Source organism: Ziziphus jujuba, chromosome 2, assembly GCF_031755915.1.
Source record: "Ziziphus jujuba cultivar Dongzao chromosome 2, ASM3175591v1".
Taxonomy (NCBI): Eukaryota; Viridiplantae; Streptophyta; class Magnoliopsida; order Rosales; family Rhamnaceae; genus Ziziphus; species Ziziphus jujuba.
The window spans coordinates 922,677-949,793 of NC_083380.1; the positions used below are offsets into that span (position 1 = coordinate 922,677).

At 32.4% G+C, this 27,117-nt stretch overlaps 4 protein-coding genes across 9 annotated transcripts; 1 reads left to right on the forward strand and 3 right to left on the reverse strand.

The window, feature by feature from the left end:
• Window positions 1-1,038: 1,038 nt before the first annotated feature.
• On the forward strand, window positions 1,039-9,612 carry LOC107417572 (cycloartenol synthase). Its single transcript, XM_048473985.2, has 15 exons — window positions 1,039-1,254; window positions 1,384-1,602; window positions 4,445-4,534; window positions 4,751-4,939; window positions 5,160-5,244; window positions 5,423-5,589; window positions 6,937-7,125; window positions 7,245-7,358; window positions 7,532-7,660; window positions 7,774-7,896; window positions 7,988-8,086; window positions 8,202-8,258; window positions 8,405-8,595; window positions 8,710-9,052; window positions 9,144-9,612. Exons 1-15 carry the CDS (start codon window positions 1,045-1,047, stop codon window positions 9,258-9,260), a joined length of 2,322 nt encoding a protein of 773 aa, XP_048329942.2. The 5' UTR covers window positions 1,039-1,044; the 3' UTR covers window positions 9,261-9,612.
• LOC107417678 (uncharacterized) lies at window positions 9,509-15,718 on the reverse strand. The gene is made up of 18 exons (XM_016026311.4): window positions 15,373-15,718; window positions 15,209-15,236; window positions 14,979-15,079; window positions 14,542-14,745; window positions 14,161-14,404; window positions 13,885-14,060; window positions 13,601-13,683; window positions 13,414-13,486; window positions 12,869-12,934; window positions 12,686-12,728; window positions 12,337-12,476; window positions 11,828-12,040; window positions 11,583-11,667; window positions 11,187-11,481; window positions 10,600-10,864; window positions 10,250-10,466; window positions 9,934-10,148; window positions 9,509-9,821 (listed from the first exon to the last, which is right to left on the reverse strand). The coding sequence occupies exons 1-18, from the start codon at window positions 15,496-15,498 to the stop codon at window positions 9,672-9,674; spliced, it is 2,724 nt and encodes a 907-aa protein (XP_015881797.3). The 5' UTR covers window positions 15,499-15,718; the 3' UTR covers window positions 9,509-9,671.
• A 756-nt stretch (window positions 15,719-16,474) lies between these two features.
• On the reverse strand, window positions 16,475-22,047 carry LOC107417638 (F-box protein At3g07870). 4 transcript variants are annotated; one of them, XM_048473647.2, is made up of 4 exons: window positions 21,540-22,047; window positions 19,467-20,485; window positions 17,107-18,025; window positions 16,475-17,026 (listed from the first exon to the last, which is right to left on the reverse strand). In XM_048473647.2, the coding sequence occupies exons 3-4, from the start codon at window positions 18,016-18,018 to the stop codon at window positions 16,982-16,984; spliced, it is 957 nt and encodes a 318-aa protein (XP_048329604.2). In that variant the 5' UTR covers window positions 18,019-18,025; window positions 19,467-20,485; window positions 21,540-22,047; the 3' UTR covers window positions 16,475-16,981. The 4 variants fall into 4 exon arrangements, with proteins under 4 accessions (XP_048329604.2, XP_024929411.3, XP_015881740.3 ...); XM_025073643.3 differs by having other exon boundaries at window positions 16,475-18,025; window positions 19,467-19,520; window positions 19,934-20,485; window positions 21,540-22,030; XM_016026254.4 differs by having other exon boundaries at window positions 16,475-18,025; window positions 19,467-19,520; window positions 21,540-22,030.
• A 623-nt stretch (window positions 22,048-22,670) lies between these two features.
• On the reverse strand, window positions 22,671-26,715 carry LOC107417615 (26S proteasome regulatory subunit RPN13). 3 transcript variants are annotated; one of them, XM_048473648.2, is made up of 14 exons: window positions 26,560-26,715; window positions 26,277-26,349; window positions 25,867-25,959; window positions 25,667-25,726; window positions 25,377-25,415; window positions 25,210-25,284; window positions 25,051-25,117; window positions 24,778-24,859; window positions 24,301-24,419; window positions 24,148-24,207; window positions 23,916-24,010; window positions 23,719-23,796; window positions 23,573-23,627; window positions 22,671-23,052 (listed from the first exon to the last, which is right to left on the reverse strand). In XM_048473648.2, the coding sequence occupies exons 2-14, from the start codon at window positions 26,310-26,312 to the stop codon at window positions 22,910-22,912; spliced, it is 1,002 nt and encodes a 333-aa protein (XP_048329605.1). In that variant the 5' UTR covers window positions 26,313-26,349; window positions 26,560-26,715; the 3' UTR covers window positions 22,671-22,909. The 3 variants fall into 3 exon arrangements, with proteins under 3 accessions (XP_048329605.1, XP_048329606.1, XP_048329607.1); XM_048473649.2 differs by having other exon boundaries at window positions 24,148-24,171; window positions 26,560-26,714; XM_048473650.2 differs by lacking the exon at window positions 24,148-24,207.
• Between the last annotated feature and the right edge of the window lie 402 nt (window positions 26,716-27,117).

The window sequence follows — 27,117 nt, forward strand, 5'->3', positions numbered from 1 at the left end:
CTTTTTTTTTAAGTTTTAAAAAGTCATTATTATTCTCCTCAATCATTTTATTCATACATCTTGGAATAATATCATTTACATCTTGATAAGGTGCTCGTTATGATTTTCAAAATCTCAAGAGTCAAATAATTAGTACAAAAACTTCATCTGGCCCAAATGAAATATATCTTGATTTGTTGAAGTTGAAGCCCAAATCTGTTCATGTCGAAGCCCGCGAGCCCAGTAAGTTTATTATTGAGGCGGCTCAACAGTTGGTAGAAGAGGAAAAAGAGAGATTGGATTTTAAAAGGGTGTACACCGTGCATCTATGCTTTTGCTATCCGACAAAATTAAAGCAAACAAAATATTTTAAAGAGGACTTCGTGTGGTGGGTTTTTTTTTATAATTCTGCCATCTCAAATTTGTCTATATAAGGATGGCATTCCACTTACTCACCACTTCATCATTAAAAGGAAAAAAACAGAAAAAAAAGGAAAAAAGAAAAGGTGTTTGGTGTTGGGAAGCAAAATCCAGCTCCACACAGAGAGAGAGAGAGAGTTTAATTTCGTGGTGGAATTAAAGGTAGTTCGCAGTTATCCCATGCAATAATTTTCACTTAAATATATATATATATATACATAGAGATCATTTTTCAGTTTAGTATATGATTTATCTAACTAATTAAACACATGCAGCATCCATCATTAATTTTTACCGGTGCCATGCATCCTCATGATGATTTTATATTAGTTGGTGAGATGGTGTGTAGAATTTATTAAGTACTTGCAACTGGTAGTGACTCTGTTTATGCTATAATTGTTACTGATCATGTATATTTTATCATTACTAGCTAGATCGATGATGATCATGATGATGAGATGATTAAGTATATAATTAATTAGTTGCTCGTTATGTCTAATTAAATGAATTATATGTGAATTCATTTATGTATATAATATATGTATTGAAATTATTTGCACGCAGCCAGGGCCAGCAGGAGTGTGTGTGTGTATATATATATATATATATATAAAACAAAATATAGAAATAATATTTAAAAGAAAAATGTGGAGGCTGAAGGTTTCGGAAGGCAATCATGAGGAGGAGAAGGGTAGGGTTAAAAGTGTGAATAATCATATAGGAAGGCAGTACTGGGAGTTTGACCCAAATCTTGGAACACCCCGAGAGAGAGCTCAAGTGGACATGGCTCGCCGTGAGTTTCATAAGAATCGCTTTCAGGCCAAACAAAGTTCTGACCTTTTAATGAGACTCCAGGTGATCCTACCTTATGATCCTGCATCAATATCATGATTTTAATATCATCTATAATTATTTGTTTTTTCATTAATTAATTAGAGAAAGAAAGTACATATATATACATATATGTATGTATAATATTTACAGTTTGCAAAGGCGAAGGGGTTTGGGATGGATGAGAATGAGAATGAGAAGGAGAAGGAGATGATGAAAGTAGTAAGAAAAAGTAATGAAGAAGAATCAATGGATGATGAAACGGTGGCAGCTACACTGGGAAGAGCCTTGAGATTCTACTCAACTTTGCAGTGTGACGATGGATTTTGGCCTGGTGACTATGCAGGCCCTTTGTTTCTTCTACCTGCTCTGGTAAGACCATACTGTACACTTCTTTGTTTTATATTTATATAATATTCTTTATGATATCTTCTAAATAATAGTGTTTGTTATTCAAATATTTTTATTTATTATATATGTATAAAACATTGACATGACAATATCAAATATTTATATTTATTATATATATAACACATTGACATGACAATAAACACGTAAGTACGGTTTTGAACACACACACACATATAATAACCAAATTAAATTCAGCGAAATACTTCAAACAATTTTCCTCACTTATAAAATAAGTATATATTTTTTCATATATCTACTATTATTAAAAAAAATTAATTATACACGCTTCTCTTTGCTCCATTTTTTATTTTAAGAAATATCTTTGCTCGATCCTTATTTCCTAAATTATTAATGTGTGAGATTAAAGCCTAGACTGATTAAGTACTAAATCTATAACTCCATTTTAGAACCCCATGTTTAGCCATAGGCTACATATGATTTTGCATGGACGTCCCCAAAAGAGGGACATTAATTATACTATATACAACGACAAGTAGAAGGAAAAAAGGATCGAGTTAATTTGAAGCATCTTCAATTCTTTCTAGCAACTAGCATAGAGGCTTAATTCAATTTAATTTAAGTCCGTATAACGATTAATTAGAAATTGCATAGTTTTTGGCTACTTCTTTGACTATGATTTTTGTGGCATAATTTATAAAGCATCTTTTTTTATCCAAAATAATTTAATATGAATTTAATTATATATGAAGTTTTCTTCTGACAAAGATTGAGTGCAATATATATTAATATATAAATATAATATATACATATTTTTGGTCGAATAAATACATTATACATAAAGATAGAAATTTAAATTTACTATAGACCCAATTAAGTCCGGCTAAAATTTAAGCTTTCAGAATAATTATTTAATTGTTTGAAGGTAAAGTATATAGAATAATTAAATGTATGTATTAATGGTCCCCCTTTTTTCATTGGTTTTAGTGATAGATAGTCGAAGTCATATTGGTGATTTAATATGAATCATGTGAACTAGGAAACTAATATATCTATCAAAAAAAATATTAATTATATGCTATTATATTGTGGATGAATTTGGACGTGTTACTATTATTCCACATTTTCATTGATATTGAAAGACCTGAACATATATATATATATATACATACATACATATACAAGTGTAAAAAAATTCCAAACTAGAAAAGGGCGTTTTAGAGATAATTGTATACAATTATAACATTTTCGTTTGTTGAGACAAAATAAAATTGTACATATATACTCGATCATTTTCATTTTTATATGGTCCCCCACTTCCTTTGCTCTCTTTTCATCTTCGAAAGTATATACATAATAAATAAATTCTAAGTCATAATCAACTTTATTAGTTTTTAACCCATAAATACGTGTTATATATATATATATATATGCATACAATACAACAATGATAGAGCATTACATATATATTTGGTTAATAAATTTATAAAAAGTAGTATATAATATTTGACCGAAAACAACTTCACAAAAAATAAATAAAACCAAGGTGGCTCCGGCTCTATCTTTATTGATTGTGCCTTTTTTGCCTTCATTGTTTTAGCGTCTGAAGAAGGGAAGAGCCTTCTTTCGCAGATCCTCTCTCTATCCATCCCCTTTTTTATTTTTATTTTTCCTGGTTGCTTTCGTATATAGATTAATAGCTTTGCCTTTTTTGTGTGACTCGACCATGCATTGGTTGAGTGCTCAACTCTCCCCTACATGCCTCTCTAATTTTAAATAGTATTATATATATATATATATATATATATATATAAACATCTTCGTGTATATAATATTGATTGTGTATACATTAACTTTGGAATTAAGATATTTATATATTTACACACAAACACACAAATTTTTTTTTTTTTAATCATTCATAATTTCTTACATGTGAATATAAATGTGGTAAACTCACTACAAAAAATTTTAATGTACAACGTTTAGTAATAGCAATACTATATATAATTTTTTATTCACCAAAAAAAAAAATACTATATATAATTTTTATAATATTTTAATTCGAACACATATCAATTTATTAACATAAAAAAATCAAAATAGCACCTTTTATTTTTTAAAATCTTTAAAATCGTCTAAAAGTGAATCAATTCGATTTTTTTTTTAAAATGTTATTTTCTTCTAAATAAAAGGGTAGAAATTTTTTTAAAAAAAAAAGAAAAAAGAACACAAGTTATTGATTTTCTTATGTGGTAAAAGTTACTAATTTCCTTATGTGGATGAAAATAAATTGCAAACAAAAATAAATAAATAAATAAATAAAAGATTAAAAATTTGAAGTCAATATATACCAAAAACAAAGAGAAGAAAAAAATTATTTTTCATTTGTTGTCTTTGTATAGTAAATTATACAGTATAAATAAGATGAAAAATGTATTATTTATCTAGGTTTAGATGAAAAAAATAATTACAAACTCTATAATACAATATTTAAAAAAAAAATTAATTATTGAGGATCCACGTAAAAAACTTATAAAAGAATTCTAACTTGATTTGGTGATTAAAAAAATTAATATTAGTTTTATAAACGGGGTCAATTAAGATAAACACCCAACAAATATATATATATATATATATATATATATAATAATATTAAAAGAGGGCGGGGGGTTTTCTATATATAGAGGTTAAATAATAAGTAAACAAATAACTAAATAATTGGAAGCAGTTGTGGGAAGCATCATAATATTGCACGAGAGGGGTAATTGATAGTGTGGTATATTACATATAATAAAGAAAAAATGAATAAAATACAAATGAAAGCAAATAATGAATGAAATTGTAGGTAATTGGTCTACATGTAACGGGGGCCCTGCATACAATCTTGCCACACCAACATCAACTCGAGATTTGTCGCTACCTATATAACCATCAGGTATCTACTACTTTATTTTATAATTTATTAATTTTCTAACCACATCTCTGCCTATGCTCTTCAAATTTCAAATTTATAATTAAATTTTATTATATAAATACTTTTGCATTATTAATATATATATATATATATATATGAATTGTCATCAAACAAACATTAATTCATAATTGTTTAATTAATATGCATGTAATATATGAATGCATCAATTAAAAACAGAATAAAGATGGAGGATGGGGATTGCATATAGAAGGGGAGAGCATAATGTTCAGCACAGGGCTGTCATACGTGGCACTCAGATTGCTTGGACAAGCGATGGATGATGAAGCCATGGCCAAAGCAAGGTCATGGATTCTCCATCGAGGAGGAGTCACCTCCATTCCTCCTTGGGGAAAGATGTGGCTTTCTGTACGTGATCAGATCTCATCACCAATATTATTGATTATGTATATATAAATTACTTAATATATATATATTTTTTCATTTTCATATATTATTAATTATATTTTCATTTTCATATATTATTAATTTTCATTTATTAATATCTCCATCATATATTATATATGATCATCATCATCATCATTCATGATCATGTATGTAATTATAATATAATTATGTATAAAATTAGGTGCTTGGAGTATACGAGTGGAGTGGCAACAATCCCTTGCCCCCAGAAATCTGGCTTCTTCCTTATGTTGTTCCCATGCACCCAGGTGGTTATTATTCTCTATTCCTCTCCATCATTAATATTCATTTGTAGATAATTATATATTGCTAATTAGCTACAAGGTTCATTGACCTCTTAAATATTGATTAATTAAATAGAATCTCTCTCTCTCTCTCTCTCTATATATATATATATACGTACACACTTTATACCTGTATACGCAGGACGAATGTGGTGTCACTGTCGAATGGTATATCTGCCAATGTCATATTTGTATGGGAAGAGATTCGTGGGACCAATTACCTCCATTGTTTTGTCGCTAAGGAGAGAGCTTTATACCCTTCCCTATCACCATATTCACTGGGACCATGCCAGATATCTTTGCGCTAAGGTAGCTACTCGTATCTTGTACCCTATACTATACTATATGTATAATTACATGCGTATATAAATATATACTATACTATATGTATAATTACATGCATATATATATATATATATATATATATCAAAATTTATTTCACTCTATTGATCACCAAGTCAACCTGTTTACAGTTACCAGTTAAAAAAAAGTCTACCTATATTATATATATTAGAGGTACACATACTAAACCCTTTACTTTCAAAGTTAACCAATAATGTAGTGAGCTTTAGATATGCACACAATAAGAAGGGCGGCCAGTACTCGTCAGTCAACAGTGGTAAACGGACAAACCGATTAAATTCAGCTGCTACTTATTGTCTCTCTTCCTGTTTTTAATTATTTCAATATTATTTGTTTAATTAGCTAGTCTTTTCCTAATAGATCATAGCCAGTATTAATTAATTAAGCTATATATATAGTTAATACGTCTATATCTATTTATATGATGATGATGATGATGACGATGATGACGACGATGACGATCTGTGAACAAAAGATAAGTAAAAACAAGTGGCTGGAAACCTCAACCTCAATCTCAACCACTCAGAATGTTCATTTTCCAGATGGTTTCATTCCCTGTCAAACAAATTAGGCTTCATACCGGATATCATATCACCTGATATCTCAACACTAATTTACTTACTCTTTATTTTATTCATTAACTTATTTATAATCGTACCACGTATATATATATATATATATGCGATCATTTTTCAAATTCAATTAATTTTATAAATTTATATGTAATTAATTTGATTTAGTATATATACAGAAATGGTTAGTAGATATACGTGTAAAGTTGCAAAATTTATTATAACGAAAAGTGCAAGTATTTTATATATTTATACTTTCAAATTTAATATTAATAAGCTCCATAATTATTGATGGTTATATATGCACAGATGAGAATATTATATATATATATATATATATATTTATATACGTGTGTTTTTTTTTTTCTTTCTAAAAACTATCTATTAGTTTATTTTTATTTTTAAGACATACGAAAGTGGAAATTAAAAATATGTCTTAAAAATAAAATCTATATTATTTTATAAAAATTTAGATACTTATCTTTAAAAGATTTATTTTCTATATTGAATTATTATTTTTAAATTGTAGATCCCATTATTTATGTGACAAATAATTTCTTTTTCTAAAGAATTAACATGTAAATGAAAATAAATTAGTTAATATAAATTTCATTTTTATTGACCACATTATTTTCGTGTACATATATGAATATATCTGTATATATATATTAGTTTATCAATATTAAATAAATTTAGACATGCAATACTATTATATATGCAGGAAGACTTGTACAATCCACATCCAGTGATACAGGACATAGTATGGGGGTGTCTGCATAAGGTTGGAGAGCCTCTTCTGATGCGGTGGCCCTTGTCTAAGCTCAGGCAAAAAGCTCTCGATGCTGTAATGCACCATATTCACCATGAGGATCAAACTACTAATTATCTCTGCATTGGCCCTGTCAGCAAGGTCTCTCTCCTCCCTCTCTCTCTTTCTACATATATGATCTAGTTATTCATTTTATTTCTTTCTTTGTTTATTTTACAATATATATTATAAATAAATAAACAAGATGCATACATTGGCAGGTTCTGAATATGATATGTTGTTGGGTGGAGGACCCTAACTCAGACGCATACAAATGTCACCTCCCCAGAATCAAAGATTACCTTTGGGTTGCTGAAGATGGGATGAAAATGCAGGTTCTTTCTATTATTTAAATTAAATAATTGATTGATGAATAATAATTATATATATATATATATATTTGTGCACACGAACACATATCAAAATCATTAATATATATATATACAATATATTTATATATTTATACACACAATCACATATCAAAATCATTAATATATAATATATACAGGGATACAATGGGTCTCAACTGTGGGATGTTGCTTTTGCTGTTCAAGCAATCCTTGCAACAAACTTGCAGGAGGTTGAAGAATATTGGTCCATGCTAAAGAAGGCTCACCATTTCATCAAAAACACACAAGTAAATTTATTCATTATCTCTCTCTAATCTTAAATATTATTCGGTCGACGACCATACATATGATTAATCGATTAATTAAAAATTAATAATTAAATAATGATTTAAAATTGAAGATTAAGAAAGAGAGCTGTAACAATCTGAGTGAGTGTTTCCGACACATATCTAAGGGTGGATGGCCCTTCTCAACTCCAGACAATGGTTGGCCTGTCTCTGATTGTACTGCCGAAGCTTTGAAGGTAAATTTGAATTACACCTTCAAATTAATATATATATATATATATATATTGTAGAATTATATCAACCTAATATATCAATTAATATTTTCAGGCAGCAGTGTTGTTATCAAGTATGGCATCTGAGAAAGCTGGAGAAGCTATAGGCCCCGACAGATTATACGATGCTGTTAATGTCATTTTATCCCTGCAGGTCTACATATATATATTGCACACAATTAAAATAATAGACAATATACAAATGGAAAAGTTATTTATATATATATATATATATATAATAATTAACTAAGAGTGAAGAGATGATGCAGAATGAGAATGGAGGATTCGCATCATATGAACTGACAAGATCATACGACTGGTTGGAGGTATTTAATTAATTAATTCTGATATATATATATATATATATATATGATGATGATATAAACAAGTAATGAATGAATGAATGGAATGAAAGTGGATACTTTCAACGTAAAAAAATATAATATTAATATTGTATATGCAATATTTGTAGATGATAAACCCAACAGAAACATTCAAAGATATAATGATAGACTATCAGTACGTGGAATGCACATCCGCAGCAATTCAAGGCCTGAAAGCATTCACAAACAAGTATCCAGCTCACCGCGCCAGACAAATCCAAGCATGCATTGCCAAAGCTGCTCGTTTCATACGCTCCATACAGCAACCCGATGGCTCATGGTCTCATACTGTCTCTTCTTTTGTTGATCAATTTTTCGTTTATTAGAATAGCTAATTGTGATTAACATATATAGTTATTTATACCTGCCTATAATATAAATGCAAATGTAATAGGTACGGTTCATGGGGAGTGTGCTACACGTATGGCACATGGTTCGGAATAAAGGGTCTGGCGGCGGCCGGAAAAACATACGAAACATGTAGCAGCATGAGAAGGGCATGCGATTTCCTACTGTCCAAGCAGCTCCCATGCGGTGGTTGGGGAGAGAGCTATCTTTCTTGCCAAGACAGAGTTTACACCAATCTGCAAGGAAACAAACCCCATATTGTCAATACAGCATGGGCTATGCTTGCTCTCATCGAAGCTAACCAGCCTCACAGAGACCCAACCCCTTTGCATCGTGCAGCAAAGCTCTTGATCAGTTCCCAATTCCCTCATGGAGATTTCCCACAACAGGTACATATATGTTTTATATATTTATTTTCTTACTCCATTTGGTAATCAAAAACACCATAAATGACAAAATCTTTCTACATCAATATCATAGGAAATCATGGGAGTCTTCAACAAGAATTGTATGATCACTTATTCAGCCTACAGAAACATATTTCCCATATGGGCACTTGGACAATATCTCAACCGTGTGCTCATGATATCATCCTAAGGACCCACACCATCTCAATCTCTTCGTCTAAATGCTGTATCTAAGAACTATGTTAATCATAATGTTAGACCATGTAATATTAATTTGTGTACATATTTTAAGCAAACACGGTCGACTTGATTAGAGTAAAAAATAACAATAATAATAATAAAGTACAAAAATATTTGTATGTTAATTAACTCTTGTATTTCCATTCTCCTAATTTAGACCCATCCCTATTTTAGACTTGTGGTTAATATGGAGGTAATTACTATTACGCCTTAAATTATGCTTTCTTATATGATAAAATCGACACTGACAACAATATTATGATCCAAATGAACCAAAAAAAAAAAAAAAAAAAGATACAAAATTACAAAATTGAAATGGGTGTGAGATGTAATCACAACCATCATAAAAATTTTGGGGCACCTAAAGCTGTGAATTGCTAAGAAAAGTAATCATGCATCTAGTACTCTGGAACAATTTGTCTACTCTATGCCATACTGAGGATTGCATGTCTAGTAATCTCTTCGCCTTTTCCCGCAATCCTGGCTGACGCCGAATGGTTTCGCCATGGATCTACAAGAAAACAAGATTCATCCTTCAGATACAACCATAATCATAATCACCCATGCCAAATCACCACTGACATTCACATTTGAGGGAATTCCATATGGAAATCAATCTATACCTTCAGAAACAACCTGATGACGGCCTGTACAAACTCAAAATTGTTCCTGCATGAAACCTCGTGTATAAAATAATCCAGGAGCATCTGGATTGAATGTAACTCTGGTCTTTCTTCAGATTCTTGCTGATCATCATCGTCAATGATCTGTAACATTCGAAGCTCCATATCCAGAGTTGATGGAGACAAGCCTTTGATATAATCAGTGAATGTCGAAACTGCAACATGTAAAAATATGAAATGCAAAGACCAGGAAACCTTTCAGATGATTCGTGGTTCCATATTATCCAAATAAATATTAAAAGGAAAATAGGCTTACATTTTTTTGTCTCAGAGCACGACTGAAGAAAATGCAAAAGTTGGGATGATAATATGTCTGATTTTCTCCCATGATTTTCCGCCTCTACTTGTTTTACCTCCTCATTTTCTGAATCACCAAGTTTAAATGATATTTCTCCAGAAATTGTTGGTAGCGTAGGCAAAAAGAACGGAGCATTTTCAGGTTTCTTTGGTGGCTCAATTGGTTTATTTCTCACCTGGACGTTGCAGAGGTAAGACACAAACCAAATATGGTTTAGTAGTGAATGTCAATAAAATGAACTATGAGTTAAATATAAATAAGGCTCACAAGTCAGAATTAAAATAAATAACTCGTGGTAGAAAGACAACCTTTATTATGTCTAAATTGATCAAGCTCTGCCACTGGCTCTTAGGCAATAAAGAGAGAGTAACGAGATCTGGGATTTGCTGATTATGAATTGGAAAACAAGGCACATCTTTAGGTTGTGGATTGCTCAAAATGGGACGCTCATCAGAATCCTCAGCTTGAGAACCTTTTGTAGAGGAGACAGATGGCAACTTTACACTCACAACTTCCTTTCCACTTGCATAGGAATCAACATTTGAAGATCCCGAGAACATCGACTGGTTTACCCTGCCAAAATTGCCACTTAGATAATTTCTTGCAAAATAAGCACCAATTTCAACAAAGATACAATTACAAAAGTATTAAAAGCTACATGCTATAGACTTTCACACATCACATTGTTAAAAGTTGTTGCCATTTAATATTTTATTCTTGTATATAGTTGAAAATCACAAGACAAAATATGGATAGTTGCAAAAATCACCAGATCAAATATGGAAATCTAATAGCAATTGGAATGATAACTTTCAACCTCCAATATTCTACATTGCCTAGCTTTATTTTGAAATGCATTTGAACAAGAACTTAAGACATTGAACTATAGCCTTACCATAAATAGACGCCATTTTGATCAACATGAGTGGTTGCTAAAATATCCATATTTGGTGAGAGAGACAATGCTGTAACAGACACATCAACATGTATTGCATCTATTTGCCTTGCTAAAATAACATCCCAAATTCGAAGCGTTCCATCCATACTGGATGATAAAAGCCATTTCCCATCCTCACTGAAACACATGTCTGTAACACGATCTGTATGACCTTCAAATTTTCGAACCATTCTCAATGCCACAACATCAAATAAGCGAATAATCAAATCATCAGCCACAGTAGCCAAAAGACCTGAACGTTAGTATGAAATTAAAAGTTGTGTTCCAAAGGGCAAACAGCTATGCAATACCATCTAACAAAATAAAAATCAAATCCAATCAAACATAAATTACCATTCAAACGATTGAAAACAATCTTGACAAGAGAACAACCAACTTCCCATCTGGATTTTAGTTCACGGCCCTTGAAATCCCATACCTGCACATCAAGACATTTGAGAAACAAAACCTCCAGGCCAAACTTAAATCCATTTTCCTTTCTTTATATGAACAGAGCATAGCTGAGAACCTACATTAGCATAAACACATCTACATGCAAAACCATAATACATCTAAATAACAGGCTAGAAAACATAAACCTTTATATCTCCATGATACCCAGCACTTATTATTAGAGTATTTGTTGAATCACAAGCAATTCCAACAACTTCCCCATCATGAGCACAGCTTCTTCTCTCTGAAGAGTCTAGGTAACTGCCTCGGCTGATTCCTGATTGAAGGTTAAATCGCTCAATCCAACCACCTGCTGTTCCAAGTAATGCAAAATTGCCACATGCACTGATGGCACAAGCCTGGAAAACGTACAACTTTCTATAAGATATATGAACAAGCTTCTAAATTCCTATCACAACACCACTGGATTGGATATTGATGCATTTGTTATTTTTGAAGAGACACATGAATTCTCAAATATCAGAAAGCACTACAGTTAAGACATTAGATTCAACCAGAAAGAAGGAAAAGATCCAAAGAAATAGGTTTCTTTATCATGTATATATAGACCCCTTTTATATGCTCAAAGTAAATATAGACCATCAGAATAACAAAAATGAGTAATAGAAATGTGAAATATATCAAAAAGTCCAACCTTAACAGGTGTTGGATTTTCTGGACATGGTTTTAGAACATGCTCTCCTAGAACAAAGTTTTGAAGTCTCCATACATATGCCTGCTCAGTATCCATATGACATGTAACAACATTGCACCAATCTCGCTCTCTAATTTCCGCTGTTTGATTTCAATCAGGAAACAATAAACACACACACACACACACACACATATATATATATATATAAGAAACCATTAATGTATAAAGAAAAATCCACAATGCGTTAGTTTCTAATTATGCAATTTCAGACTTCTGAATATAGTTTATTTGGAAAACATGTTCTCATAAAAGTTGAGTTAATTACACTCCTAAAGGAAGAAGATGTTACCACTATCAAAAGCAATAACAGGCTTCAGTTTTATCTCCTCTTCCTGAAAAATAAATGCATTAGAATTAAAGTAGCTGATCCACGAAAAATTTACATATCCAAGGTTTAAGAATATGAAGGTTGAAGGTACTATCCAAGCACATTGCCATAAAATAAGGGCAGAAACCTATTACACAGTCATACCTTCACTTTTAGTTTCTTGGCTCGTTTCGTAACATGGCGTTGAGAAAGCTCTCTACTTTGTTGATCCTATTTGCACCAGGTAAATTTAAATAAATAAGAGTTATATAAGCAAAAATAGAACAACTGTTCAGTTGACAAAATAAACAGTGGAATAATAACCAAGATCTGAAGATACCAGAATTCCAATTCTACAAGTAGTAAGGATTACAGCAACATGACCAACAGGCTAAAACCAATAACAAAAGTAAATATTTAAATCATTGTATTGACTACCAACATTTTAAACAGACAGGAAGAACCACAAGCAGTTAAAGGAGTTGGTTGCAAACTGTTTAAAGTTCTTGCACGGAATCACATATTCCTACTTTGTACTCATCAAATCAGGTAGATTCACAGTGATGAATTTTTCAGCATATACGAATTTAACAAGAAGTAAACACAAAAATGGTATCTAAGAGTTGAAGGAAAACAAGTTATCCAACAAAAACTAATCTTTAAATGAAGTCCTTGAAACAAAATAATATGTTAGGTACAGATAACCAAACCTGGATTATAGAAAAAAGACGGAAGGCTCGATCCTGACCAGCAGATAGAATGTGTCTCCCATTGGCATAGAACCTGCATAAATGAATGAATCTTTAAATACCTAGAAAGGATGCCAGATGGAAATGCAACAAATTTTCCTAACAAAAAGTCGTGACATAAACTTAACCAACGGAAAAGCATCAATACCTGATGCATTGTGGAGGAGCACTATGCCCTCTTCGGAATCGCAAAAGACGAGGATCTCCATCACTTGTGTCAAAAATCCACATCTGCGAAGAATGACTGGAAGGTGAGGTGCAATTTATTCTATAGCCATAAGGAAAGTGTATCTTGGTAGAGTAACCATTACAAGATCTTCAATTTAAGGCAAAATTCATCATAAAACTAGGTTCAGCTTCTAGTATTTTCTACCCAAAGTAGGTTAGAGAAATAATTAAATGCACAATAAAACCGAATAACTGACTACTCACTTTAATTGAATTGTCTGATGCTGAACTCATTAAAACAGGCTCATTGGCCAAAAAGTGGAGTGAGAGTATTGGACCATCATGGGCCTCTTTTATAACTGCTTGAAGCCTTCTTTTCTCAAGATTCCATATGGATATGACACCAGATGAACCACCAGAGGCCAGAAGAGGCTGTCCATCTAAAAAAGAAGAACAAATAAGTGTAAGCTCAGAGCAGTTAGACAACTGCCAGGTTAACATAATTAGCACAATCATCTTTCCCATGCTATTTTTAATTACCTGTGCAGAAAGATAAGGCAGTGACAGCGCCTCTTGTAGAATGAGTAAATGTAACAACCTCTTCATCATAACGGATATTGTGAACGTGAATCTTTCCATCAGCACAACCAACTCCTACAACATCTAGTGCAGGAGATGGAACACAGCTGGAGATAGAAGAATTCCATCCCTTAAATTCGTAGATTTTTTTCTTTGTGCTGATGTTCCAAAGCTGTAGAGAACCTTCCTGACTCCCAATAATAATCTGTTTCCAGGTCTCACCATAAGTGTTTGTTCTTAGATTGGAAAGAAAAGGAAATTTCCGAAAATGGTAATGTCAAATTGCTGCCAAAGAGAAAAAATAAGTAAATAAATAAAAAATTCATAGAACAGAGAGCGTACCTTGTTAAGGTAAGTATCAGGATGCATTATGCAGCTAGGAGTGAAGTAGTTATCTAGCATGATATGTCCATTTGGAGCAAGATTCTGTTCAACTCCCTTGAATGCCCAGATAAAAAGATTGCCTTCAACATCAACACTTAGGATGTGGTCTCCGAATAATAGCAAAGAATTGACCTTCGCTCTATGCCTGCTCCAAGTTGCTACCTTCAAAATTATGAAGGATGCAGTTGAAGTTTTAGTGCATCAAATGCTTCTAATCTAAGAACAGACACACTAAAACACTCTGCCCGAAAGTTATGAACTTGATATTTCTAATTCGTTCAAACTAAAAAAGACCTCCAACAAGCCGCTAAACCATTAAAGCTCTTATATTGTTGACTGAAAAAGATTCTATGATATCAAAAAACTATATGTACATATCCAAATAACAAGGGTACCTGGTGAGCACGCTTAAAAACAGCTATATCATTCCCATATGCAGCAAATGTCAGCTCGCGGTAAGAAGCCAGAGCTCTAATCTTCTTTGGCAGTTGAGGACCTATACAGAAAACATTTCAGATGAAAACGTCTTATTTAAAAAATAATAATAATAATAATAATAATAATAATAATTTGGGAAAAAAATAATAATAACAAGGTCAAAAAAAAAAAAAAAAAAAAAACATACCAACTAGCACCAAATTGAGCTTCGCACACTGAAATAGAAGCAATGAATTCAAACATTAATTGAAAATTTCATCTTTTTCGATAAGAAAAAGTTATAAAACGCAACTCAAAAAAATACACATGTATATATTAAAATTTAAAAATATAAAGATACATAATATATACATTGTATATCTGAAAGGCCTTTCCAACACTGACGGTAACGAAGGTCTCGGTGCCCAATCGTTGTACAGAGAAAGGTACACCGCTTGTTATGTATCCGATTGCTCTGAACGGCTCGAATATTCCCATTCTGTTTCTTCTTCTTCTTCTTCTTCTTCTCTCTCCCTCCCTCTCTCTCTCTCTCTCTCTCTCTCTCTCTCTCTCAGGCGTTTTACAAAGAAACAGAGAAAGCTTCAGCTTACGTGTGTGGTCTTAGGTTGATTGAAAAATGAATGTGCACAAAGCACAGGGGTTTAGGGTTTTTGGGCGACCGAGACGATCCAAACGGTGCGTTTTTTTGGCAAGCCCGCGGGAGCTGTCGGGTCAAGAGAGGACCAGCTCGCTTGCTATTTGGGCCGACCTAAAATTAATTTCTACCCTAATTTATCAATTTACAAAATTAACTTCTAATATATATTTTTTAATTATTACTTGTTTATAATCAAAAGAAATTAGATTTTTTTTAAAAATATATTATTTTTAAAGAAACTCTTAATTTTCCTTTTTTCATTAAAAAAAGACGAAAATGTCAACTCATATATATATATATATAGCATTATGTTCGAATAAAATAAAGATTTTATCATACAATTAAGTAAACATTTGGAATTCGAGAAAAATTAGTAGAGTGTGAATATGGGCACTAAGCAGTTTCATTAGAACCAAAATCAAACTAGAAAATCTAGAAGAAGAATTGGATATGAACATGTAACTTGTCCAAATTAATGTTATTATGAGATTACAAATTCAAATACATGTATAGGTTTTTATTTCTCGTTTAGTTTTGAATTTTAATTTTTTCCTATAATCTCTTTAAAAGAAATTTTAATTAAACAAGTATCTTTTTTCGGTGCATGTCTAAAAAAGTCGAATAGATAATTATATATGTTTTAAGAAAACATTTTTATCCCCCAAAAAAAAAAAAAAAAAAAAGCACTCACAAAATATGAAACTAGAACAAAAGTTAAAGTCTAAAAAAAATATTAAATTTCAAAAAAAAAAAAAAAAAGCTATTAAATATATATATATATATATATAAACGTAACATGCGAGAAATAGGAAATGATGAAGATAAATAAAAATAAATTTATCATAAACATAAACTATTAAAAGTTCTTAAGAAAGTCCCAATTAACACAAGACATGACATGAAATAACATAACATAATTCACCAAAAACAAAAAGACAAAAGATGACATGACCAAGACGCTTATATGCTTTATTAAAAAGACCAGAAAAACATTTGAAGCATGAAAAATAAAGTATAGGGTGCAGAAACGCATGACCCAGCTTAAACGATGTCCAAGGATCTACTACAAAGCTATATTGCTAGAATGTGGCAAAGCAATCAGTATAGAGGCATAGCTTGGTATTGGTCTTGAAATTCATGTTGAACTGTCTTCTAAATGTTTGCGTTTCAACATTGTAGAAATCCAACCCTTCTGTCCCAGAATCCACAATTATCTCTCCATTGTGGTAGCCCACAACACCGATTTGTGTTGAATGAATGTCAAAATCATCGAGTAAACTCAGATCAAGGCTGTACTCTTTCGTCCATGCAATGTTGCTCCCGTCAGTTTCCAGCATCCATATGTCCATAACTGGGGGATCTGCATAACTACCAACCAAGCATAAGTTTCCCCTCAACTCAATCAATTGAATGTCATGTGCTATAGGATTACTAGTTCTCGAAATTACTGGAGGATGAGGCACGACTTTGAATTTCTCTTCTTCCAGATCTAGTGAGAGAACCAATTTGTTCTCTCTGTCCGCGTGATCATCCCAGATCAGCCAGTAAAATACATTGTTGACCAACACTCCCTTGCCATCAACAGCAAAAGGGCATTTCTCCTTGATTTGTTTCCAGAAAGGCTGCACAGCAGTGATTTCTCCAGGAGTAGTGCCAGCCGAGAGAGTATATATTTCACATCCAATGTCGTAAATATATAAACTCATGCTTCGATCATACATGTGAGCCAATTTGTATTCCTTTGTGCTAGGAAGGTAACCAAAAGTTGAAACTGTTTCATCGCAGGTGGAAGCAGAGGCAGCTGGCAAGGCCAAGAATGCTTGGGTGCTGGGATTGTATACATGGAAGTTGCCATTGTTATTGAAACATACCAGACCATGGTTGGAAGGAAGCATGTCAAACTTACCATCGACTGGTATGCTGAACATGTACTCTATCACTCCTTTCAAGTCCATAGCAGTGAAGCAAATAGGTCGAATCCCAGGCATACTCTTGATCTTATAACCAACCTGCACAACCTCATCTGGATGGTTGATCTGCCCCATCTCTTCATTATTAGCTTCATTATTCTGCAAGTCTGCATTTTCCTGAATTCCATCTTCGTCTTCATCATCTTCATCAAGATCATCACCATCAGAATCTAGAAGCAGTAACATGTGATTCTCTTTTGAGATTTCCATATGTACTGAGCGAAAGAAAGGAGAGGATATGAGACCTAGCCACTCCTTAGATACGGAGCGGCACTGGCACAAAAGTTTCACAGGAAGCCTCGATAATATGTTGACCTTTACTTCTTCAGGAAGACAGCTTAATTCTGCGCTGTAAGGCCTCAAAGCTTTGGAAATCTTGTTATGGTCCATCTGTTATCTGTGTAAATAAATAAAAAAATAAAAAAAGAGAGAAGAATAGAATTCACCAGTGTTAAAATTTTGTTTCATGATTTTATAGCACAACCCATCCATATCCTTCCAATCAATATTTCATTAAACTATATTTTCTATATAGGAAAAACATCAAAACATCTACATATATGGATAGACATTTACACATATAGATATAGCATTGTTATACATTTATCGTATGTTTTGTATGTTTTACTTGCGTAAATAGTTCAATAGTTTTCTGTATATGAAATGAAACCTATGTGTGGAACAGGGTGGTTTAAATATACTGATATGTATATATATATATATCAATTATGTTAGCCATAACAGCAGCAATTGAAAGCTTTAAATGTTATTAAGCAGTTTGTATATGAATATGCTAAAACAAAGTTCATAGCTTACCGGAGACTCAAATATTCTTGCTGCATTATGAATAAGTAAAACAATAATGGATATAACTCATAAGCATATATATATATATATATATACACGTAATGAAGACTAAGAAAAGATGTTAAATGAGGTTGCATGTGTGCATGTGTGTGTGTTGACGTTATCAACAATTCTCCCATCAGGGTGTTCCTGATGGGGGACTGACTGCTGAGGTTATATTTAGAGATAGAATTCCACCAGATAAAAGGAAAAAAAAAAAAATAGAATTATTCATGAAAATTAGTTTTTACATCAAAATATACATCTTCTTTTTGTACTTTAATTTAAAATTAAAAAGAACTTAATTAATAACTTTGATTTTCAAACCGGATTTACGACATAACTTAATGTTACGATTATAATTATTATTACTCAATTCTTTTCTTAACAACTTCTGATTACCAAATAAGTATTTGTCCTTTAAAATAAAAATAAAAACAGCAGACCTAAAATATTTTGTTATTTTTGCTTAAACCCAACACAAACACATCCATTTTATAGTTATTAATTATCTTTCTTATACGTGCATTTAAATGCCACATATAAACATGTCATTCAATAGTTAATACCATTACTAATATTTTATCCTTTTCCAAAACTCCATGACCGTTAATATCGTTATCCTTTGTTCTTTAATTTCCAACATCACCGTTAATACAGTTTTCTTTATTTTTCAAATTTCCAAAAGTACGTTCCCATAAATCTATAAATGTTTTATATAAGTGAATACCATTACTTTGACAGTTGATACCGTTAGTATCTTATCTTTTTTCAGAAGTACATACTACCGTTAATATTGATATTCATTATTTTTCTTTTGTACAAGACAACTTATATCGTTCGCCATGTACTTATTAAGAAGTTAATTGAAAAGTAGAAAAACAGACCTAAATATTACACAGAAAATGCAGTGTACCAACCTGCATTACTCAACATTAGGACAAGTCAACTATTAAAAACACAAATTTAACTTGTGATGATAGCAATCTTACCTTGACCCCTTCAGATTTTTTGTTTTGCTGTTGATCTATAACTTGAACTGCCACCTGAAGGGGAAAAAAAGAGACTAGAAAGTATAATAACATTTCTACTTCCAAAATCAAAATCTCATAGACTGGAAAAGAAATCGCCCTAGTTAGCTCTCGTATATATTTTCTATGAAGAAGAGTCTAGTAGGATGCAAAAATGATTTAAAAGAACACATGCATACTTCAGATTCATGGCTCTGAAGCTGCAAAAAGTCATGGATCATAATTTATTATTTGACTAGCAAAATCAATCACTTCCAAATATTGAAATTTTGATCTGTATAAAAATGCACATAATAGAAAATCATAAAAAGGACTGCAGAAAATCTCCATGCAACATTTGTAAGTACTTTAAAATTGAATTAGGAAAGACAAATGACATAAAATTAATTGAAAGGAAAGCAGAAGACATGGGATGATATAAATCATACCTGATTCACAAAAATCAACCTGAAATTTCTCAGAGGCTGAGTGTTTGTTTTTGAAGAGAGATATGGAGTTCAGAACATAAATGTCACAAATAAATAGAGAGAAAGGGAGAAGAGAGTTGGTAAGCCTGACAAGAAGACAATGCACCTGGCAGGCCGGTAAGCATGGCTTACGTTATATTCAGGAGGATAGAGATTGAGAGAGAAAAATTACTCTCTGCAGACTGTAAAAGTCCAAGTCCTACTCCAATCGAATCATATTTCTATATTGACCGTAGGATTGGCATAAAATCAAGTATGGACTGGGTCCTACATGCTTCAACGGTGGGAGATTGGAATATTTTGGAGGGAGTGGGTTATGGTAATACAGAATGCATGTTGGATTTTTGCACACATGCTTGGTAAGAATGGTGCTAGAGTAATAAATAGTGTATCTGGACAGACTTTGAGTTGCCATATAAACAAATGGTAGAAATAAAGTAGCAAATACTTTTAACATTCCTAAAATGTCCAGAGTGCTGCATTTATGTAGTAGACCCTCCTGCATGTGCTTTGCTGCCAAAGGCAAAGGAATTTTACAATTTTAAGAAATTTAAACCAAAGTGACTAAATATTGCCTAATTTTAAAAATTGAACTCACTAATTAGTTTCTTTTCTACAATTCTATGTTCATATTAACCAATTTAAGACAATAGGGCTGAACTTCATTACATAACTAATACACACCAGAGCTTTTAAAATATGCAGTCACAATTCAAAAGAAATATTTGCTTTATTGATATCTCTGCCACTTGTATACAGAGTTGTAGTAATCAAAAAGATCGAAAAATCAGACACTATATAAAGAATACTGTCGAATTTGGTATAAAATTCAAGTTCTTACTTTACATTAGATAGTTGGTATAAAAGAGTATGGCTAGGGGAACCAAATGGCAAAGCTACAGTTTTGACAAAAATTCCGGAAATCAAATTGCCACCCTAATATTAAAAGCAAAATGAGAGTGCATAAACACTATTCCACAAAATATCTATATAAGGCAGTTAATTGATATTGGTAAGAAGTTTTCAGTTGATTATTTTCTAACATCAGTTAGAATCTGCCACCTCTACATATAGTTGTAGTAAATGACAAGATCGAAAAGCATGACCATTTATATAGAATTTTCTCAACCCACTAGAAAGTTTTAAAATTTCTGCTGAACATTCATAGTTGGTATAGAAAAATTGTAGGCATAAATGACTGTACCAAGGTTACGAAAGTGGAAAGCTATGGACTTTTTGACAAAATTCCACAATATAACAAGTGTAAAGGAGAGTATAAACACAATTCATCACAATAAGAAGTATATATATGTATACACATGAATGTACTTCATTACAACTAGTTGAAAAGTTTTCAGTTAATTATATATACTAATAGTACGTTTAGAATGTGCGATGATCGGGGGGTCACTTGGTTCTTGTTAGATAAAACTAGGATCAATAGTGTACTTATTCAAGCATTTTGCTTATTACTTATTTTGGAGCCAAATGCAAATAGGATACACAATCAAATTAAACTTTTTCCAGCATTTTTCTAACCAATCAAACAGAGTGAGAAAGAGCTTACGAGCAGTGCTGGAAAGGGCATATACGGGGTCGATTTTGGGAATAACCACTGGCGATCTCTGGAACAGTGCGGAAGCCACGATTTTGTAAGTTGGAGCAAAAGCCTAAAGCCAGGCCATTGATCCTGCATTCTGAATTCAATATTTATATTTTCACAGAGTAGAGATAAAAGAAAGCATTACAGCATTTAGCCACGAAAACCCTAGTTAGTTATAAACCCCAATGACACCAACAACAACAACATTTAAGATTTTCCCTCAACATGATACGGCTCGTTGCTTGCTTTCAGCTTTCTGGGGGTTTTCTTCCCTTTTGCTTTTATGTCTATGGAATAATAATAATAAAATAAATAAATAACTGTTTTTTTTTTTTTTTTTGCTAGTGTGGCTGGCCCCCAGGCTCCCCACAAGACTCGATCCCGAGCACACACAGGGTGCGATGTGGAATCTGTGCCACTTGAGCTCCACGGTGAGTCTTAATAAATAAATAACTGTTTTTGGGGGGTTTTCCCCATCCAAATACTACTACAAGGTTAAAAATTCAAAATTCAAGGAAAATACATACATACATACATACATACATATATATATATATATGTATATGGAGTATGTATGTATTACTTTCATTTTCTTATGTATATGGAGTATGTATTACTTTCATTTTCTTTCTTGCTTCAAAAATAATATAAAAAAAAACCCTGAATGTTGCGTTGCATGTAAATATATATAATGTATTTTCAATTTTCACTCTATGGTTAGGCCTCCTACTGATATATACCACTACCATTGCAAAATTACACCTCAATAATAAATGTACAGAAACTAAGAAAACTTTCACAAACAGCTTAGGATATCCGTGTATATGTATATAATTTTTTTTTATTTTTGGGTCAAAAGAAACCATAGAACTTTATTATTTTTATTTGTTTGGACAGAAAATAGAAGATTTAGAGTTTGAATATTAAAGCATCCCTTCCACAAAAAAATAAAAAATAAAAAACACTATACAAATTTGAGCAAATCACACAATAACCCGCTATAAGCCATCCATCCATTTCCATCAAAATGCAATCCTCAGTTTCAAAGGCAGAAGATAATCTGGACAATTGGTTAAAAATACATCCAACACAAAGTACACAATGAGAAAACTTTAGATTTATTATTCGTCTGTGTACAAGAGGGAGTTCTAAATGCTAATAAACAGATCAATGGCTTTTCTCTCTTCTCTTTGCTTCTTTTTCCTTTACTCCAATCCGTAATTCGTATAGATTGAGGAGAAAGATCAAAAGTAAGAGGATAAAAAGTTCTCCAACATATAAAACAGGGCAGGAAGAATCATAAGCAGCTTCCGCCATGCAAGAAACTTGTCCCACTACCGGGACTCGTCCATGGTATCATTACGGTTACATGATTGAGATCTTAAATCCTTGTCATCCTGTCTTGACTCCTCTGACTCTGAAGTTTTGGCAACAGAATCCTCAAGAGCCTCAAGAAAAGACAAAACTGTGAACTTATCTGCCCAAAACATAAGAGATTTCAAAATTACACCATGACTTGGTTTCAGTTTATAAATGAGATGCCTACAAGTTGTAAAATCCTCTACAAGTCTAAATGGAAAAACAGAATCGGGCTCTCCATATTGGACCTCACAAACAATGCCTTTCTTTTTCACCAGTTACTTTAAAATAACATAAAAAATAATAATAATAAAAAAAAGGGGTATTCTAATCAACATTTATCACCACGTGGTTACAAGGGATTATTTCATAATATCATACAAACCAAAAATAAATGCCCAAAGCTACCGGTTTATTTTCCATTTTCCCACTAATGCCTCCACTGAAAACTTCATTGATTCAGAATCAATGTAAGAGATTTCCCCTATTACGAAGCTAGGAAAACAGTAGGAAAAGTGAAACAACATCAAAATGTTCACGGACAGCTAATGCACAGAAGCAACACATGCACTTTGGCGTAGATTAACTGCTTTAAAATAAATCAAAGATATGAGACTCCAGTAATACTGATCACTTACATTTACTTGGGTCAATTCCAAACTGAGTCAAATCTATCTGTCCAGTTCGAAGGACCTACGAAAAATGTGTGGGAGAAAATCACAAGTTAAATAACGGAACAGCATATTGAAACATAAAAATATTCTAAACAAGAAGGAATTCTTACATAAGTAAATGAATCTACTTGTTGGCGGAAAGGTGGGCTCTGAAGCAACTCCAGTATATCCTCAGGCGACCATTGACCCTGTAAACTTGAAGAAATTGTAAATTGAGCAATAGTAAAAAAAACTCTTTCATTAAGAAAAAAAAAGGGGGAAAAAAAAAAGAAGCAACAAAAAACTCTAACACCATACTATTACCCACCTCAGGTAAGTAAGATGCTAAAAGTTCTTCGAGTGGCAATGTCTCGATCAACGGCATCACCAGATCAGGCTTCAATATATCCCCTAAACTCAAGCCTAATTAACAAAAGAAGAGGCCAATTTACTCATATGCAATCATAAAATCTTGAAAGAATACATTTCTAATCGATTGACAAATTCAGTGTAGTCCAGCTGATACGCAACAAAAACAACAATACAAATCATATTATTACCTCCATCTGGATCTCCGGCACCATCTGCAACAAGTACCATATCATTACACGTATCAGAGTCTAGTGCAATTCAGCCTTATATTATTTGTCTGTGTATGTATACAACATGCATATGTTGTATGTTTTAAATTTTTTTAAGGAAATAACTCATACCCGTAGGCCCAATGTTGCTCAGGATTCTTTGCAGGTCTTCCAATTTCACTGGGCCAGATGAAGAGGTTGCTTCACTAGTGACTTCAGCACCCAAGTTTGAGCCAATCAAGTTTCCAGCTCTAGGAGGAAGGATATTCTTATATTTAGACAATGTGGTAATACGAGATTTAAAAATACAATCTTAAAAGAGAGCAAAAACAATAAAAAAGAACAGGTGATGTAATGAGTGGCAAAACCACCATAAAGCTTATGAAATTTGATATGCAACATCTAGTTGGTGATTGACCAGGGATGAAGTCAATATCGTAGTAGTCATATGGAGTCTCAAACCTGAACATGATCCAGTAGAACATATCAAATGCCTAGTCTATGTGCTATTATGCTAGTTATCTTATTACTTCTCTCAGATTCCTAAGTTCCTTCCTTTTCCTGTTAAGGGAACCATGTATACATTATGCATAACTGAAGTAAATGTACCTTGATGAGATATCATCTTCAAGCATATCTTCAGAAACTTGCAGTGGAACAGAAGCATCAGGCTCTTCTTCACCAAGAAACTCTGCCAAAGGACTGAAAAGTGAGATAAACACAATATTGATCTTAAAGCACACATCAGAAAGCAGCAAAGCTAACCTTTTGAACTTCAAATTCCTGTTAAGTGATTTAGTAAAAGAATGACAATTGCTGAAAAGTTTACGTGCAATTAAGAAAAACATATATTTCTGAGCTAGAGATAGTGGAATTGAGTACCTAATGGCCGGTTGATGTAGTAGTTTACAGAGCTACATATCTGCGTGTCACCTTCAGCTCTAGGCTCCTGCAATTATTACTATTATTTGTTTGAAAAAAAGTCTTAAAAAAGTGGCCAGTAAAATCTCAAAATGGGGAAATATAATCAAGAAGCTTGACCTGCATCCAAAAGAAGAACTTCCTGTCATCACTATTGAACTTCAGTATGTACACCCTTCCTGATGCTTGATTAACCTGATGAACAAATAATAAGACAGATCCTTTTCATAAAACATAATCAATAATCTCTACTATTAAAGTCAAACAAAAAAAGCTAAGTTCTTTACCTTCTCAAAAACAGCTTCATCAGGGAAAATAATCTGATCCTGTAATACATACAGTCAAGGAAACTAAAGAACAAAACAAACTAAGAGGAAAAAAAGACAAAAAAAAACATGTTAGGAATTAGAACAAAATAGTAGTAACAGAAGAAAACCCATCAAACAAATGAAATTTTAACACAAGCATAATCCAAATATTTATGAATCATACAGTTCCTGCATCATAAACCAATAAAGAAAATGGCAAGAAAGTATAAAAAGAACCAAGTAAATAAGAAAAAAGAAAATTAGGATACATCTTCAACAACATTTTGCGTCCGATCAAGCCACTGAAAACGGACTAATCCCTCTTCACCCTGCCATATAAACCAACATGAACCCAAGAAAAAAAAAAAAAAAAAAAAAAAAAAGCATACATGATAATATTCAATTACTGCACATGCAAGGATTATGAAACAAACTATATCACCCACAACTTAGCAAACTTGCATCATACCCTTGCTAGGCGAACGAGTCCCTTACGGGTATCAGGTACAACAGTTTTTCCCTGAAAATACATTTTACCAGCACGAAACTCCAACATAATTTCCTGCCAATACATATACAAGTTCGTTTGCCAAAAATCAGACAGCCGTGCAAAGAATCAAGGGAAAGATATACTAGAAAGAAACTATGGAAAAGATAACATCAAGCATCCTCATTTAAGATACGGTCTTTAATGCTTCATTGAAACTTTAAATGGAGGGTGAAAATATAAACAAAATTCCATATATTTTGGGACGTCTAAAGAACCATTATGACGAAATACATCACAATGGCACAAAAAGCTGCAAAAAAAATTGTCCAAATCACAGTTTGTTTTCAAAAACCACAGCATTGATGAATAAGAGAACATCTGAACATTACCTGCATTGTTGGTACTTCTGTTGAAGATGAACCCATAGCCGATAGCCTCCGCTATTCTCAATTGATACAAAACCTAACAGAAGCAACAAACTTATTATTTATTTTTTTTAAGAAAAAAGTCAAACAACAAAGATTGCAAAGATTCATTGCAATTAATTGGATAAACCCTAAAAATCAGTTTACAGTAACTCCCTCCAAAACCCTAGAAAGGGAAAATAGTTAAAAAAAAAAAAAAAAAAAAGTCCATGAAATATAATTATTTAATTCTACAAAGTGCTATTACCTCTTCTTCTTTTTTTTCTTTTTTTTTTTTTTGTTTATACTCAAAAAAAAAAAAAAAAAAAAAAGGCAGCTTCTTATTCTGTTTTTCCCTCCTTGGTGGATCGATGTCGATGAGTTTTTCAAAATTCGCTTTTTCAGACTGGTGAAAGATACTGAATAAAGAATTTCAATTCAATGGATTTTATTTTAGTACTCGAAGCAGCTTCGGACTTTCAAACTCCGACCTCACTGCAAGAGAGAATTACGAAAGTGACATCCTATTCACGCGGGGACCCGAATTAATGATGGCGGGTCTTCGGCCGAACAATTCAGGTCAGGCCCTTAAAAGGGGTGGGCTTTATGTTTAACATGCCCACACCGCGGTTGTCGAATTATTTATGGGGGAATTTGGCCCAATTTTTTTTTTTTTGCCTTTTAATATTCATTATATTTTTAAAAAAATTTTAACAGACCTGTATGTCCTTTATTTTAGATTTACTACAAGGAATCATTTTATGGCTCCTTCAATTTGGCTTCTGGGTTCTCATAAAAAACCAATATTGAGATTAGAAAGAGGACC

Bases quoted from the DNA above. Each gene is read 5' to 3' on its own strand.
- LOC107417615 (XM_048473648.2), bottom strand. From the start codon at position 26,312: ATGGGTTCATCTTCAACAGAAGTACCAACAATGCAG. The intron at 25,960-26,276 runs GTAATGTTCAGA...ATGTATTGGCAG, and splicing joins CAGAAGTACCAACAATGCAG to GAAATTATGTTGGAGTTTCG. The intron at 25,416-25,666 runs GTATCCTAATTT...TATGTATTACAG, and splicing joins CGCAAAATGTTGTTGAAGAT to GATCAGATTATTTTCCCTGA.
- LOC107417572 (XM_048473985.2), top strand. From the start codon at position 1,045: ATGTGGAGGCTGAAGGTTTCGGAAGGCAATCATGAGGAGGAGAAGGGT. The intron at 4,940-5,159 runs GTACGTGATCAG...GTATAAAATTAG, and splicing joins GGGGAAAGATGTGGCTTTCT to GTGCTTGGAGTATACGAGTG. The intron at 5,590-6,936 runs GTAGCTACTCGT...TTATATATGCAG, and splicing joins CCAGATATCTTTGCGCTAAG to GAAGACTTGTACAATCCACA.
- LOC107417638 (XM_016026254.4), bottom strand. From the start codon at position 18,018: ATGGACCATAACAAGATTTCCAAAGCTTTGAGGCCTTACAGCGCAGAA.
- LOC107417678 (XM_016026311.4), bottom strand. From the start codon at position 15,498: ATGGGAATATTCGAGCCGTTCAGAGCAATCGGATACATAACAAGCGGT. The intron at 14,061-14,160 runs GTAATTAAAAAT...CTTCTTTTTTAG, and splicing joins TGCCTTATCTTTCTGCACAG to ATGGACAGCCTCTTCTGGCC. The intron at 10,149-10,249 runs GTAAGCCTATTT...TACATGTTGCAG, and splicing joins GTGCTCTGAGACAAAAAAAT to TTTCGACATTCACTGATTAT.